This window comes from Zonotrichia albicollis, chromosome 1 (genome assembly GCF_047830755.1).
Source record: "Zonotrichia albicollis isolate bZonAlb1 chromosome 1, bZonAlb1.hap1, whole genome shotgun sequence".
Taxonomy (NCBI): domain Eukaryota; kingdom Metazoa; phylum Chordata; class Aves; order Passeriformes; family Passerellidae; genus Zonotrichia; species Zonotrichia albicollis.
Genome location: NC_133819.1, coordinates 54,421,800 through 54,439,578, shown reverse-complemented (window position 1 = coordinate 54,439,578; position 17,779 = coordinate 54,421,800). Strand labels below are relative to the sequence as shown.

The following is a 17,779-nucleotide window of genomic DNA, read 5'->3' as shown; positions in this document are numbered from 1 at the left end:
GGAGGAGAGAAGCTAGAGTGGCACAACTGTTTGTAAGCTAAAATTGTTTCTTATTCCTCCTATCCCTGCTTCCTCTTTACACAGAAACAAACATGCAGAAAACATTAACAAAATAAATCAGAATTTATATGAAGGTTATCCACAAGAGCAGATTCTAGATATAATTTGAATCTCTGAATATTAATTTGATCTTCTGCCAAGTGCTGTAGAGGTCTTAAGAATCTGAATTTATATTGTGAGGAAAGGTGAAAAAGGAGTCCTAATTTTAAATTGTTTTCATTATATAAACATTTGTGAGCACACTTATGTTCCTTGCTTTTTGGAGAATCGTGATTAAACTTTAAAACATATGTTTTAACCCTAAAATAAAACCAGGGTTATTCCCCTACTTATGTCACAATATGTTAGCCAGTGGAGACAATTGCCACTATTTTCCATTAATCAGGCTTGGGAAATGAAGACAGAGCCTCTTCAGTTTGCCCACTACAACAAAGCTTCACTCATCCCCCTGTCATGGATCAGACTGCTTCTTTCAGCATGGTTGCCTCAGAGGTGTATTTTCCCCATTGTAACACTCTATTTGGCAGAAGGGCATTTTCATTTCATTTTAGTTTCCTGTGTAGGTAACCAGCAGAGGAATAGAATATGAAATGACACATTTTGTGTGAATATTGTAAATGCATGGCAACACTATGCCTGAGGTATCCCCAAAGAAAGTCAAGGAGGAGTATATACCTTAGGTCGTAACTTTGTCCAATCCACAAAGTAGCCTGAGATCTGTGACAAATATTGCAGTAGATGACCTAGGAGATCAGAAAGTTTGCTTTCACTGCCTCTTGAAAATTGTTTTCCACCAATTAACTCCATGTCTCTTATTCTAATGCAAATGCTTTGATACCATGAGTAAATATAATCTGCTTAAAGTAGGATCATAAACTGTGGGGTGATCTCATGGAAAGTCTGCCACAACACCACAGCAAGCAAGAAGTTTGTTGAACCATAGGTTTTGAAACCACATGCACCCATTGTTTCTTCATAGATATGAGTTATATTTACCATCATCTTGGATACCTGGTATATATCCAACACATATTTTTTTTAGGGACAGTTGAAATGTCACACAGCTTTTGTGGATTTTCCTCACAGTTTTTTTATAGCTTGCATACATTTTTAGTTGTGTGTCTCTTTTAAAGTGATGTACTTTATGTTGAACTTTTTAACCGTGAAAAGAACTTTCTGCAATTCTTTGCAAGCCTTTTTAATTCTTGAATGCAATTGTGGAAGTAGCACTTTTCACTAAAATATGTCAAAGTTTTACCCAGCTGTTAGCCAATAAGTCATAAAAAAGATTCCTGTGAGGTAGGCAGTGCATGTTATCTTTTATACATGCAGACATAGCACTGTTGTACCACCTGAAATTCCATCAGGCTCCAAGCTCTGCAGAAAGTGACAAATGCTAGACAGGTATACTATTTATAATGGATGAGCTATGCAAGCCAGCTCTGGGAGTTGGATTGGATTTGATTGCAAACAATAATATGACACAACCCCTGCTGTGGATAGTACACACATTGTGAGAGGCAGTGCAATCTGGCAGCATGAACACCAGACACAGGCATGGTCCAGAGCCCTAAATCCAGCTTCATGGTACACCGACTGTGTGGCTCTCAGAACACCTTTTCTGATCTAACAGTCCTTCTTCCAATTCCTTGTTGGTTTAGCAACAGCATGTTAAACTATCATACCTCTTTAAGCCACTTCAATGCAATTTATAGCTCAGCCTGATGATGGGCTTCAGAGAGGCTTTTTAAGGGAATGACATGAAAACATAAGAAGTTATTTGAATAATTTTGTGTTTGAATAATTTTGTGCAGTTGCAGACAATAAACTTGGAAACTTTTCCAGGAAGTAATTAATCAGATTATCCTTTAGGGAATATCTTCTACCCCAGCAAGAATGTTTTCATTTCCAGTACAAAAGTGAATGGTAGAATATTGATCCTCCTGCTTTCACCAATATTCAAGTATTGACCAGTACTGAAAGCAAAGCTTTTATAGTCCAAGATGTGAAGGCTGTGTCTCCTTCTGTCCAATTGTGCACACATAATATAAAACAGTCCCTCATTTCTGAGCCATGTGGATTAGAATTTCTGCTTCTGTGGGATGTCATTTAATTCATTTCTGTGTTGGAGTCTGTGGATGCAGTAAGGGTCAGTTTGAAGTCTTGGTTCTGGTTATCAGTGGTTCATCCAGTCTGCTAAGCTATCATAGGTGAAGGAATGGCCTGCGCAATAGAAAGAGTTGGTCTAGATTACTTTTTTCCTTGTGGGAATGGTAAGGGTCTTTCTGCCTCTACAGATAGAATTGGTGAATGGTTTTCCTTGCCATCTGAGATGATTCATGCTATGAATCATTAATTAATCTGCACAGTTGCTTTCTTATATGCACACCTTCTTTGTTCTCACATGCCTTGGATTATATTTCCGCTCACTACCCTGTTGGATTTGGGGCATTTAGGTACAAATTCTCATTGGGAAATTGATGGGAATATTCCCTTACTTCTCCAGGGTGACTTCTTTTGCATGAGATACCATGCATGTTTTTAATCTGAAGGTCGCTCTGCTTTGTGTTGAAACACAAAATTTGTATGAGTCATTTTCTTGATAGAAATATATTGGTATTATCAGTCCTCCTCTGTATTATTAGGATTCTTTGTTGAAGTCACATACCCATGGCTATACTTCTTGTTAAAGCATATTTCTAGTTTGATTCCTGCATCTAATGAAGAAAATTTTGAGCAGCTATGAGTATGGGAATGGAGAGCCAACAGCTCTTCCTATCTAGTCTTGTACTTTTCCTTCTTACAGCTTTTTCTGGTTTACCCTTTCTGCCTCATCCTTCTCCATTGTCTTTTCTTTTTTCTTTTTCTTATTCCAGTTTATGGCTCACTGATTTCATAAGTTGCACCAAGACCTCAGGTTCAGCCTCAGGGCATGGACATCTAGAAAGTTGAAATATGGATGTTGGCATGAAAAGTAAGTGGAGATGACGTGGCTTAATCTGCCAGTCCACAAATAACTTGGTCAACAGAGTTTCTGGCTGTGAAATCTGAGTGCCATTTTAAAAATAAGAAATTTAATTGATTCCCAATTTACTTTTGCTTCTCTGGATAGAAATTAGAATACAGGGTGGTGCTGGAAAAGCAATATACAGAGAGAAAAATATCATAATGACCTTGCAAGTTGTTTCTCTTGGGATCTTACAGCTAACTAATTCAACCCTTAAGATGTTGATTAACATCTTTGTGTCTGGAGACTGAGGTGATTTATTCAGGGCATAATCCCAGTCAGCATCAGTCTTCTGTGATGCTCTTGGTGCAGCTTAAAGCTGTTCTTCCTTAGTGACATCCCCATGACACACTTCCTGTCTTCCTGAATTTAATGAATGTCCTAGTCAGTTTGAAAGTGTCTCTGGGAAATAAAGTTTGCCCTTTGTGCTAGCAGGTTGATGTGAGCCACGCACTTCCAAACATCATGTTTGAAGCATATGCTAGCAAAACACAACGTCTTAACTATCTGGAGTAAGTGAGCAGGGCAAGTTACAAGAAGGAATGTATAGCTTTTAAATGTGAATTATAAGAAACAGCCCTTATTTCAGAGAGACACACATTTTATTAGGCATTTTTGCTCCCTAGGCATTGCACAAGAAATTTTGCAACTGAATGTTTTATTTCCTGAAACTTACTGCATAATAACGTGTCAAAGTTCTTTGCAAAGTATCCTTTATTTTATGACTGTGGCTTTCTCCTCCTTTACATAACAGCATTGGTTCATGTTATGAGTTCTTGCTATACTTAAAAGTACAGTGACAATCTGTTCCTCTCTTCTATAGGCAGAGAATATTTCCAGTGACTTCACTGATAAGCTTATCTGAGCCTCTCTTGGTCAGCTCTGAGCCCCATCCTGTGGGCAGATCTCTAGCCGTTCCAAAGGTTTGCTTTCATTGCCCCTAGGGAAGTCTGGCTCTTTACCACAGAATTACACAGGCAGAACCACAGGCTATTATTGATGGGAATAATTTCTTCCCACATCCTGAAGTCTAGGGCCAGATGTCCTCTAAGCAGTGTACCTCTCAAAGTAACAGAACCAGAATTTCATCCAGAATACTTCTAAAGCAGTAGGTATTTACTGAAACTTGTATAACTCCCTTCCCTCTCTTCAATTCACAGCTACCTCATCCCTGAACTCCCAGCTTCAACAGCTTCAGCATCTTCAGCAGCTCCAGCATCAACAGCAGCAGCAGCAAAGCCAGCAGCAGCAGCAAGCTCAGCAGGCACAGACTCCACAGCCAACCCAGCAGAGCCAGCAATCACAGCCACAGCCATCAGCACCACCTCAGCAGAACCAAACACAGCCCCAGAGCCAGAGCCAGCCACCTCCAGCCTCACAGTCCTCCAGCTCCCCTCAGAAACCCAGCCAGTCACCAGGGCATGGCCTTCCATCTCCTCTTACTTCACCAAATCCATTGCAGGTAGGATGCCGCATACCAATCCCTAAAGGTCTTAAAACAGCATGTGCATTCTCTCTCACTGCAAAGGGAAATGAAGCAAAGGCTACGACCTCTGACCACACAGGCTGAGAAATTCCACCTTGTATTACTCAATCCTTATGGGCATTCAGCTTATAATAGCTAAAATGCCTGATGAACCAGAAAAACGTACCTAAGGATGGTTCTAAGATGCTGCTTCCAGAAGAGTAAATGTCTTTTGCTTTTAAAGTCTCCTGTCGAAAAACCCATAGAAAACTTTTTAATTTTTTTCCACAGATTCATCATGTGACATTCACAAAAGACATTTGCCCAGCAGTCGCCCTTTAGGATAGCTTAAGAGGGTAACAATATTAGTAGTTCACTAGGAGATGATCCTGAGTGTCAGCTTCTGCTGATGGACATGTGGAAGGAGTGGATGTGTTACCTCTCCTCTCGAAATCACAGTCCTAATTTTTATCCTGCTAATAATCAAATACTTCTGTTAAGGTCCTTAGTATAGGTTCCAAAGCTAAGGATGGCAGTTAATGCCATTCATTCATTCTCACTCCAATGACATGGTTATTTTTTAACAGATCAGCAGCTACCATATCCATATTGATGCTCAGCTCTGCCCATCTTAGAAGTTCTGGGCAGAAACAGGAGAGCTCTGGTCCAGTGGTTCTGTTTTCTTAGAGCTGGGTGTTCTTGCACAACATGTGTCATGCTACATTCACACTGTGCAAGAACAACTTTGACTGTACCCATAAGTAGTGTGATTCTGAGCACCAGGGTAGTCTGTGAAGTGAGTGAAGTCTTACTCACCAGGCAGTGAAACTGCACTTAGAAACCAGATAAGTCTCTATCAACTTTAGTCTTTAAATTTTGAGAGACCACTTAAAATATTTTATCCACTCTGATGGATTTGGATCCATTTCCTGCAGAAATAAAATTGCATTAGCTTAATAATTAAGCAATCCTTTTTTAGACAATTAAGGGAAGTGGTTTACCAGAAGCTTTTCTTGCATGTGGCCATTTAAACCTGTATTAATCTGAGCTTCAGCTAAATTGCATCAAATCTGATTTTTTAAAAATTGTTTAGATAATAGACTTAAAAGTCTGCAAGAGATGTGTCCTTGCTTGCTGAACTTTTTATTAGAGGAGAGAATAATGCTTCTAAAGCTTCTTCTCTGTATTGTCTTAAGGACTACATATGCATCACTTAATGCCCCATCTATCATGTTAGTGAGTGCTTTGGGGCTTTTTGTATGCAGATTATTGACATTCAGAGACACAGGTATTTTCACGGGAGCTTCTGTTACATTTTGTTGCCTTGGTACAGCTGCAATGTATGCACACTAACTGTGCACATGATATTTTGCTAAAACTGCCTGCTAAATATTGTGTTTCAAAAGTCATTAAGTTCTACAAACAAAGCAAATGCACACATAAATTAGAGTTGGAGTTGGGAAGAATTTGGATTATCTCAGACAACATACCTCGAGAGGGTTGAACTACCTGAATCTGAGGTCTTAAGTCTTATCTAGCCTTTGGTCCCAATGGAAATCTCAGATGAATGTTAGTATTTTCAGTCCCATCTGTGATCTTTCATGTGCTTTCAACTTTTAGCTTCCCTGGGTCACCTCTCAATTTCAGAAGTACAATAAAAGCAAGTAAAAGCTTTCCTGTTAGATGCCAATGACAATACTTCCACATAGATACCTTGGCATATCTCTCTCTTTAGCATCCTCATGCTTACAACTACCTATCTGAGAGCAGTCTGGAAGTGGCAGGCAACAGAAGCGAAAGAAGGGAACCAAGTACTCTGAGGTGTTTTTAGTTCAAAAACTATCCCTTGAATGTTTTAGGAATTGGGATTAAACTTAATGAAATACACCAGTGTGAGATCTGGCATTTCCCCTGGGGTGAGCTCAGCCAGTGCTGCCAAGCCAGCTGCATGTCTGGTTCACTTTCAGCACAGTAATGAAGGAATTAGAAGTCATTAGGTGTTAGCTCTGGCTCAGCATTAAAAACTTGCTAATAAATTGCTGGATAAGTAGTTTTAATGGTCTTTCCTCTCTGATCCTCACCATTTAAATAGCCATGAAATCCCAAAATTTGTTTGCAGATACAAATATGTTGTGTGCTGACAATCACAAGCCAGAATTGAGCACAATACTTCAGCCCTCTCCCTAAGCCATGTGTGTAGGGTCATTACTTTGGTCTTCTAGCCATCTCTACAGCTTTTCTACAGCAAGTTCAATACAGCTTAAACTTCCCTAGAAGTAATTAAAACTTGAAGCATGCTCTGTCATATTACCAGGCATTCTGAGACACTTTTATATGCAAACAAGTTACACTGAGAAATATTTCCAGAGGAACTGATGTTTTACTTTGTATATGGTTGTTTGGGTACTTTTCTAAATCAGAGCACTGGTGACATCTCCTCCATGAAATTTGTCTTTCCGTTCGAAACCCTGCAGAAAAAGGCTGCCTCACCTTTGTATATCCATCTTGAGGATTGGATCTGAAATTATTTTCTTTCACATAGGCAGTTTAAAAAAAACCAAACAAATGGAGGGAGCGCATATTTGGCAGAAGCCCCACATAATAACTGCTTAGAATGTGGATCTTTTTAATGTTCAATGCTCCAACGTAAAAATCAACCTGAAACAAAAGTCAGAGGTAGTATGTCCTCTAGGGTAATGTTCTTTATGAACTAGAGTGAGATGGATTTTGTTTGAAGAATATTAAGGGAATAAAGAACAACTAAGTTAAAGTTTGACAGCTAAAATTTCATTTCTGAATTCTTGACTTTTTTCATGTGGGCTTTATCCTCTTACATTATTCAGGACCTGTCTGAAAGATATTAGTTTAAAAAAATGCAACCTCAAAAAATTGTCACGGAAAGTCAGTAATTCAGGAGGATGATTGTGTTTGTTTCAAAAAACTGAAGGATAACAGCAATTACATCTCAAAATGTACAGATGCTGTCATGTCCTTCAGAAGGTAAATTAAATGAAAGTGACTTGCATAGGTATACTTGGGTGAGGTACTTTGCTAGGTGATCAGAAATTAATAATGCCAGTGCAGTGTATACCAGCTAAAAGTCTCAGAGTTATTCTTGTCAGATTATTCTGTAATAATTTTATCACTATTCTTTTTTAAAGGATTCAGGGGGATGGACTGTAGTTACAAAACTACTTTTCATGGGGTCTTTTAATGATTGTGTAGAAAGATGTAAAATCTCCCTTTAGGTTCCAGGATATTAATTTTTTGCTAACAATAATGAAGATGCTCCAGATTTACACTGATAAAAGCTAAACACTGCAGAACCAGGGTGATTGTTGATTTGCAAGAGACAACAACCAGAGAAGAATTTTTAAAAGCTCTCTTTCAGGAAGTGGTGGGTCAGGCAGATGACATAAGACTTTCATACCTCCCTTCTAAAAATGGTGAAATTCCTCATAAAGATAATTACTGTCTGATATTTATTTTCATTGTGTCAATTGATTGAGACAAAGGAATCCAGAGGCAAAAGACAACCTACCTCACATTGTAAGCTGAGGACTTCAAAACCTTTACTTCTGGGAAAATATACCTGTCCAAATATACTTATCCTGTGAATGTTTAGTGTTATTACATGAAAAACATATGGGTTCTTGAATGGTCAGCTTGTTGCAACTTCAAAGGATAGATATCACTTTAAGACAGAACATCTTACAGAGTTTCCATGCAATTAAAATTTTGGAGTCATAAGACCTTGATTATATGCAGTATAAAATCAGATGAGCTTAGTACTAAGTAGCTAATTATTCTGCTTGACTACCAGAATAAGGCACTTTCTACCAGCAAAATATATTTAGGTGGCTCCAAAAAAAAAATTGTGAGCTTCTGGTGCTGACTCTCACTGTATATTTTTGAGATATGGATAAGATGAATGTACACATAGCCAGACCTGCAAAAGGAGTGCTACACTATAGGAATAGATGAATTCTCAATGATTTCCACTGTTCTGTTTGTGTGTGAATAGGAACAGACAAACAGGAAATCCCCCAGAGATTTTCTTACTGTAAAATTATTCTGACCGTTTTCAGAACTCTTTCCTGAAGAGTCTCTTTTGTCACAGAAGTCTGCCTACAATAACTGCAGCTGATGGAAGATGATGAGTGAGAAAAAATAACAATAAAAATAAGGAAGAAGAGAAGTGAGGAGATGACAACAGCACAAAAATCTTCCAAGTAATAGCAAACTTTAGGATCCCAAAACCAGAACCTCCTTCAGATTAAATTTTCATACTAATCTTAAATAATGTATTTGGAAACTCAACACTTTTATAACAAAGGAACAAAGAAAAGCAGAAAGGCTGAAATACTCAGCTGCAAATGAGGAAGAATATATACACAGATGTCTGAGGCTCCAATAGTCACACAAAAAACCTCCCCCTTCCCTTTCCACTTACCCTCATTCACTGGTTAGCTTCTCATTAAGGCAAAATCAGCTTTGAAGAAATCTCAATATTTTCTGAGACTTTGACATATATACATATCTTTAAGATCCAGAAGTCACAAACAAGTCTGTCAGCTTGATAAAGGCCAATTTTTCAAGGATTATGCTCATGGTCTGTCTTTATGACTGTGTTTGCATCTAAGACTTTTTATCTTTTTCCCAGGTTTATTGACTCCTGAGATTAGGAGAATTTGATTGAGATTATGACACCAGTAATCCCACTGAGTCTGGTGGGTTGCTTTGTTTTGCTAAAATTGTCTAACTTCCTCTGCATAAGATACTGTGCAATGTATGACTGATTAAATCTGTTCCCAAGTTGCTTAGTAATCAATTTGACAAAAAAGTATTTTATAAATGGTGAGTAAATTCAGTGCTTCACATCCATTGTCCAAAATCTCCTAATTTTTGGTATCAATAGGGAGTGAGATAACCCACATCACAAGGTGATAGGTGATATAGACAAGAAGACATTCATTTGAGAAGATTCATGTCCATCACCTGATGAGAGTGAGCCAGTTGAAGTGCAGATCTTGGGTGGATCTCCAGGAGATACTGACAAGACCTAAGTCTCAGCTCTAAATTGATGGTATGAAAAGTCCCCTGCAGTCAGCTAAATTGAGTTAAGCTCCGTGATCTGTTGAAAATACTTTGCTTATTTCATCCGCTGTTCATTTCAAATTGAAAGATTTGAACACTTTGTTCTACTGAGAGTTTTGGCTTTCTGTGTAATCCTATAGCACTGTAAAGACTTTTGTGGGTTGATAAATGGGATTTCATGGGCAGAACAAGCAAGTACTTGTGTAAAAATTTCCACCAGCGAGGAAGTCATGGTACTCAGGTACCACACACCCGCACACACATGGTTATTACCCACTGCAAATGCTGTTGTGATTCAGGCACTCTCCTTTGGATTTGGTGCTCCTCTTTTTGCCAGTGCACACATACATTGCTTTAAACAAACTTGAGCTTTGCTTGAAAAATTGTTGGGCTTGAGTTTCAGTGCTACCAGGGCCTCCTTTCTTCTTTTCCTCTTACCTTTTCTGGCACTTCCATGGCCATACTCATCCCTTCTGCGTCTTCCCCAGCTGGGCTACTCTGATATGACAACATGGCACTTTATCCTGGCTGGACACTCAGGAGCCTCTGCACTGTGCTCTACCCTGGTCCTAGTGCACAGTAAAGAGACATGCCAGCTGGTTTCCTGCTATAGCTAGATTGTTGGATGGCTTGTACTCATTCCAGATCTCTTTCTCCTCAACAGGCTTCCTTCTCCCAGTAGTTCAGTGCATTTTGGGGTCTTTAAGGCAATGGGAGTTTCCCCTGTAAAGCTGTTTAATACTGCCTTTAAACAGAGCAGAGATGTTTAAGCACTCTCAAACAGACTTTATAAGCACATCTTCTCATTTCCTGAGGAAACCTTCTCTGAGATAAAGCACTGGCTGGCTGGTCCATCCAAATATACTCTGCAGCTGTTGCTATTTCAGAAGCACAAGGAGGACTGGTGTCTGACTCACATTCAAAGCCAAGGAAATTAATCTTTGAGCAAAACAACTGGCATTATTAGCACCCAAGGGGCAGATGCTGAGGCTAATAATGGAAACCATTTGCTAGAGAATTCTCTGAAGGAGAGGAGAGTGGAGCTGTTTGCCCAGCAAACAACTTGCTCTGGCTTCCGAAATGGGAGCATTTAATAAACTCCCTAAAGCAACTGAAGTATTTAATACATGGGAAAATAAATAAATAACATCCTCCCAGAACAAATTTGGGAAAGGATACATATCCCATAAGGTCTTCTATTTACAAAGCCTTTCTAGGTAGAGAGCAGGACTCTTGGGGATCTTAAGGACAGAAAAAGTTGACACAGCCTCTCAGATACTCTTATAAATCAAGTTTATCTGCTTTGTTAGCATTGATTTCTCTTTATTTTTACAGTCATATTTCCAAAAAATTTTAAAGTAAGTAGACAATATTCTAAAGCATTACTTTATTTTCCCCTATTTTTCATACCCCCCCTCTCTTTATATTAAAAAAAATGCGTCATCACAGGTTTCTAGTCTTGCAGGAAAGTAATTTTTCTACTTGGAAGCAAGTGGACTGAGTGAATGCTGAGAACCTGGTGGGCTTGGGTCTTATTGAATCTGAGGAGTAATATTTTGTTAATGGTACAGCTCTGATGTTATATTATTAAGGCTCATTGTGCAAAAAAGCACCTAAAAGAGGTTGCTCATCTCCTACATACTGCTAGGGAGAAAAAAAAAAAGCCACTCTAGACTGTGTTTTAAATTTTAATATTAAGCCTTTTTTGGCAGTATTATTAAGATCTATCAGACTGTCCACTTTTGGATACTGTTGGTGGTTTTAGCAGATGCAGGTGTTTAAGAAGAGTAATGCTTTTTCCTTTTTATTGGTAGCCAGAATGTTTTGAGAGAGTAACTAAGCACAGGCCTGGAGATTATGAAATTTGCTTAAGTGTTAATGGGTTGATTGCTGAGTTACAGTCTGCCGTCTTTACTGGAAATTGATTGACTAGTGCTGCAGGTCTTCACACTTGACGCTCGGATTTGACTCGAAAATTCTGCCAAGTCTTTTACTCTGAAATTTATCTTAATTAGATCTGAAAGACCTGCCACAGCAGAATAGTCACACCGATTAAAATGAAAAACAGGAGAAATTACTGATCAAATTAATCATAATGTCGGGTTACAGCTGTAGGTCTGATGTAATTTGCCACTCCAGTGAGTTACATCGGCCCAGGCAGAGGAAAGAGAGCTGGTTTTACGCTGATCCGTAACACCAGGCAGCTTCAGGCAGCCCATCAGGATGCTTGTTCTTTTCATTCTCTTGGCTTATTCTGACCTTAGAGGTGCAACTAGAAACAATTTAGGCAAAAGAAAAAAAATATCCTTTTATCGAAGGGGTTAGACTGGAAACATGAGCTTTCCAATCCTTCATTTTTTTGCCCTTCTCCACCAACCTTCTACTTTTGTTTGAAGTAATTAAAAATTATGGAAAAAAAAGGAAAACTAATAAGTCAGAGGTCAGCCATAGTCAGAAAATGTGTCTTTCTAAGAAATCCTTGTGGGTTAGGACATGAGGAAATTAGGATCATTTAAACAAATGGGCATTTAGCAGTACATGTCCTTCTGTCATGGTTTGACACTGGCCAAACTTCAGACACCTACAAAAGCCACTCATTCACCCTCCCCTGCCACAGACAGACAGAGGAGAGAAAAAAAGTTCAGCAAAGGGTTCATGAGATAAGGACTGGGAGGAAACACTGTATGGGCAAAGCAGGTTCAACTTACAAGTACAAAGTGAATTTGTTACTAACAAAGTCAGAGATGGATAATGAAAAGTAGAATAAGCCCTTAAAAACACCTTTTTCCCCAGCCCCTTCCTCCTTCCCACCAACAGCACAGGGAGACAAGGATGTGAGGGTTTTGGCCAGTTTGTCACCTGAAGTTTTGTTCTGCTGCTCAGGGAAAGGAGTCATTTCCCTGCTATGCCATGGGGTCTCTTCCCACAGGACACAGCTCTCCATTAACTTCTCCAATGTAGTTCCAATCTCGTGAGCAGCAGTCCCCCCAAAACTGCTGCTGTGTAGGCCGCTCTTCCACGGGGTGCAGACCTCCAAGGACAGGCTGCTCCAGCCTGGATGCAGGGCCCCCTGTCTCCACCAGGTCTCCCACTGGATCACAGCCTCCTCCAGGGCATCCACCCACTCCAGTGTGAGCATGTCCCCCATGGGGTGCAGGTGGATCTCTACAGCCCCTATGGACCCCCATGGGCTGCAGGGGCACGGCTGCTTCACCAGGGTCTTTACCATGGCCTGCAGAGGAATCTTGGCTCTGGTGCTTGGAGCACCTCCTGCCCCCCTTCTCCACTGGCCTTGGTGTCTCCACGTTGTTTCCCTCACATGTTCTCACCTCTTCTCTGACTAGAAAAAACAGTACCCCACTTTGGTTTGATTTTCTTTTTAAATGTGTTATCCCAGAGGTGTTGCCATCATCTGTCATTGGCCCAGCTTTGGCCAGCAGCATGTCCATCCTCAGAGCCACCAGGGCTTGGCTCTGCTGGACATGGTGGAAGCTTCCAGCAGCTTCTCACAGAAGGCACCTCCATGGCCCCTCACTACCAAAAGGGCCATGCAAAACCAACACACCTTTTTAGCAAGTAGGAAATCAAAAATGAGACGATAATTTGTAGATACAATGGTCCTAAAATTTATTTTTAAATTTTGTACTTATCATATTCTACTATGTATTATATTTTTTCTTTTTGGTACACAAATTACCAATTGAATCCATGTTGATCGGTGATGGGCTGTGGGTCTTAAGGGGCCCCAGCATAATATTGTCATCTGGGAGAGATGCCTTCTACTATTTCAGCATTTTTTCCACCAGCAAGGTTTGAAAGATTTTTAGGACAATTTTCTTGTAGCACCACTGTATTTTTCGCTGCTGATCTGGGACAAAGCCAAGAAATAAAGAAGTTTGCCACCAGCTGGGAAAAGAAATGAAGTAAAGGAAGGAGAGCAAGGAAGGATAGATGGGCACTATGAGTCTCAAGAAAAAAAAGAAGTCGTACCTCTGAAATACACACCACTTTTGTTATGATACTGTAATATCTTAGACTACTCATGAAATTTCTAAGTGTTTTTTCCTTCCGACAACGAAGCAATTCTATAAAGTTGGTTTCTCCCTTGACCAAAATTTCCTTTTAATTTTCTATTTTAGGCCTGGTAAATTGAAATAATTAAGTATACCTTTTTTTTAAAATCAGCTTAATGGATTTATAAAAAATTATTATACTGAATAGTCTAAAAATATTGGCTTTGCAAAAGAAGTTGAAAATAATTTAAATTCATAGTGATGATTTGAAATCTGCTAGAATACTTAATCATTTTCAAATGCAAGGGTTTTTTCCTATATTCAATTTGCCCTCTTCATTTGCATCAGAAATTGCATGATAAATTAGGATAATTTCAGATAATTTCCCACAGGACAGAAACTTGACTTATTTTGGATAGCTTAGACATGACCTAATATCCTGAGGGGATTCCAGTTGGAGAGCCAAGTTAGGTTATGTTTGTGAAAGAGACTGGAAGGCAAAGCTGAACTCAGCTCCAGAAGACAAAAGCTGACATATGGAAACAGCTCTTCATATATTGCTAGGATTCTGCTTTTACTAAAGGAATCATGATGGTGCATTCTGGTTCTTAAAGGAGATGAGATTTTTTTAAAGCAGCAATCACCCCTGCAATGTCTTTGTATAACTATTAAGAAATATTTACATGCTTGTAAAAAGCATAGGGGAAGCATTCAGATTTGGGAGGATCCTAGTCTTTGAGCAAAAATACTGATGCTACAAAGAAAACCCTAAAATATAGGTCCAGTCACATTACAGAAGGGTGCTCTTCACTAGAGATGGCCAGTAAATTGGTATCAAAAGATGATGCTGAATTAATGTGATAGTAAGTGATATAAAAATTGTTAGTTTTTAATACACTCGTGATTTTCACCACAGTAACCCTATAACTCTCTTTTCAGCCTTCTAGAGAGCCAAATCCAGCTGGAGTGCTATCTTTGTCTCTTAATGTTCTTGTCCCAGTTTGGGTATCCTTGTGGATTGGTGGCTCCAGCTGGAACAGGACAGAAAATGGTAGAGGGCTGATCGCTTCTTGGTCTTTTCCCAGGAACTTGGGGACACAGAGTGACAAGTAGAGCAGCCTGTGAGGTGCTCCCTGGGCCATGGGGCAGATGATGAGGACTAGGGCTGTACTGGAATCTTTATCTAGGAAGGAACAAGTAAGGTGAAGTCAGTCTCATTCCCAGGAGTCATCTGAAGGTGCAGTTTCCATCAGTGTATTCCTCAAGGACAGGGTCTGATCTCAGGGAAGAAAAGGAAAATGCTGGGAGGAGGAGAAGGGAGAAAAAAAAAGTCTTTGTTACTCACAGTGCCTTTATTGCTACTGGCCTATTATAGTGGGAAAGAGAGAGGGAAAAGAAACAGCATTGGTATTGTAAAAGACTGAAATGTTATCACTGATCACCATTCTGGAATAAGATGCTGTGTGCATTTTTTCCATCCTACCTCTGTGTCTGCAACTTTTTACTTTATAACAAGACGTAACTCCGCTATGAGGGAAGCAGGCAGAAGGTTTCTCACAGCACTCAAATGAGACAGGAGCAAGCTCAGCATGCTGTTGTGGAGGTCTCCTGCTCTTCTCCCTCCCCAGCTCTATAGAAATGCAGCTGCCTTTTTTGGGGTTTTTTAGCTGTCTTCTGACTCTGAAACATGTTCTCCATGCAATCAAAATGTGTCTGACAGAATTTTCAGTTCATGTGAAACAAATATAAAAATAAACAGATCTTGAGAAAACCAAGCCATTCTAAAAATCCTTGATGTTTTCCCCATAGACATTCAAAGACTAGTCTAGGGAGAAATCACTGGCACTTCAAATAGAAAAGCAGGTATAGAGATAACATGTCAGTCCTGTAGACCCAAACTTGGCATTCCATGCTCTCATGAGTGAAAACTGCAGGAAAAGAAGAGCAAATTCTTTTATTGCCATATAAAATCTGCATATTTAGCTCTAATCTCATTATCAAATTATGCCTTTGCTTACTGAATTAATTTATGACAAATAATTTACATCAGGAAACAAAGTGGTATAGTAAATATGTTGTTGGAGTCAGGAGCATGAGACTGCAGTCCCAGGTCTGCCACTGTCTGGGATGTCACTTGACTTTTCTGTTCCTTTGTTGATTCTCCCACCATTGTTTGATCACCACTTCATACTGGAAACCTTTACAATTTTTGGTATAATGCAGTGAGGCCTTGATCTTGCATTGGGCTTATGAGTACTGCTGGAACACTGATCCCACAAAAGCAAGGCATATCCAAGGGAGGAATCGCAGAGCCCCCATCACTCTCTTGCTGAGTGGTGAATTCAGAATAGCATTGCTGTTCAATTCAGAGTACATAGAATTGGTATCCATTTTGTTTTCAAGTATATTGAATATTTTGAAGTTTCTGTCAGCTGCTCAGTGTGCTGTCAAATGCACTAATGAAAGGTTTTCCTAAAGTTAATTTTCCTACTCGTAATACAATACCCAAATTTGCTTTAACACTTGAAAAAATCCATCCATACTAAAGAGAATCAGTTGCCTAATCCTAAAATTAAAGGTTATTGCATGCAAGAGAAAATAATTACATGCTCAAAGTATGGAAAAAAGAAAACTTTTTTAATATGTAGGTATTTGTATAATTAAAGACTAATCAAGCATGAAGGCTGCTGACTAAACCAGAAAATGAGATTGTTGGCATGCAATATTGTAATGTAAATGCCATTTTTGTTTAAGTACTAAGGAGCTGGAGGAATGATATCCTGAACAGATTAAAAGCAAACAGCATTGATAATAAATATTTATCAGATTTCAAATGAAGCACACAGAGATTTTTATATTTTACATGCAAAATATATTGGCATTGAAGTATTCAGTCTCTTTTCAAAGGTTTGTTCACATCTTCTCTTTAAAATGCTGATAACAAGCACTCACTAGAAATAGAAACAGCTTTAAAACTCAGTCTTAATCTGTAGCAGCATCAGTAATGTGTAGGCAATGGAGAACAGCTAAGAGGTTCTTACACAGTTAACTACAGATGTATAAAAACAACTCCTGGGGCTGGATAGTCAGAATTTGAGAGGTCTAGATGTGTTTTATTTTCTTTTTCTTTTTTCCAAAATGTTCACATTAATTTTTCAAAAAGAGAGGGAAGCTTCTGAAACTTAAATCCACGTCATGAAACAGATATTTAGTAAAGTATTTATGGAGGGCTTTTGTATATACATAAATTAACCCAATATAACCACCATTTTGTTGTAGAGGACTTATTTAATTAAAGGTCTGTATCATCTTGAGGCAGTGTTTTAAGTTTGTGGTAAACTATTGCACTAGTTAAATATGCTTCATCATACACCTTTGTGTTATGTCATTGCAGCCTTATTCTTGTTTAGAAGTGGATATAAAGATGTTTGGATAGAACAGGGGTTCAGAAGAATGAGAAAATGCTAGGACACTGAATGTGTTCCTATTTCCATTTTTCCATTAATTTTCTTTTCATTACACTTTTCCCAAAGTTGGCACTACTCAGCATGCTGAGGTCCAACAGAAACCATCTCTTAATAAAGTCTGATCATACAACAGTTTAAGCTAATTTAAAAAATCCTTTGAAATCTGTGAAAAGAGGCTAAACCCAGTGGTTGTGATAGCAAGCCAATGAATACCTTTGCTTTAGTACATGCGTTGTGGGCCATTGCATCCTTTGTACTGATGTGTACCTCCTGTTGTTTCCTCACAATTTACTTTTTGGAATTATCTTCATCTCACTTAATTATGACTGAGACTCACAATAGTATGTCACTGACAGAGTTATTGAGGGAAAGTGACAAAAGGGATTTTTGCATGTGAGGCTGCCTACAACCTTATCTAATTTTTCCTATCCTGGTGTAATTATATTCTATTTACCTTTGGACTAAAGGAGTGTAGACAAGTTAAAATTAAATAATACTGTGAAAAAGTCTAATGCTAGTCTCTTGAATAAGCATTGATCAAATTTTCTGAAGAGCTGTGTCACTACCACTGAGATGAACTGTAGAAATTATTATTTAGCTTTCAAAAGAATAAAGATACAGATTTCAACCTCTGCATTTCTTAGAAAGGCCTTGCTTGTGTCTATAGGTT

At 38.8% G+C, this 17,779-nt stretch overlaps 1 protein-coding gene across 6 annotated transcripts in view; it reads left to right on the top strand.

Annotated features, from left to right (window-relative positions):
* The window catches only part of POU6F2 (POU class 6 homeobox 2), a 313,133-nt gene that overhangs the window by 210,178 nt on the left and 85,176 nt on the right, over positions 1–17,779 (top strand). For all 6 annotated transcript variants that reach the window (XM_074541631.1, XM_026793432.2, XM_014267044.3 and 3 more), the window contains exon 5: positions 4,228–4,529. In XM_074541631.1, the coding sequence (XP_074397732.1) occupies positions 4,228–4,529 (302 nt within the window). The remainder of the gene's footprint in view (positions 1–4,227; positions 4,530–17,779) is intronic.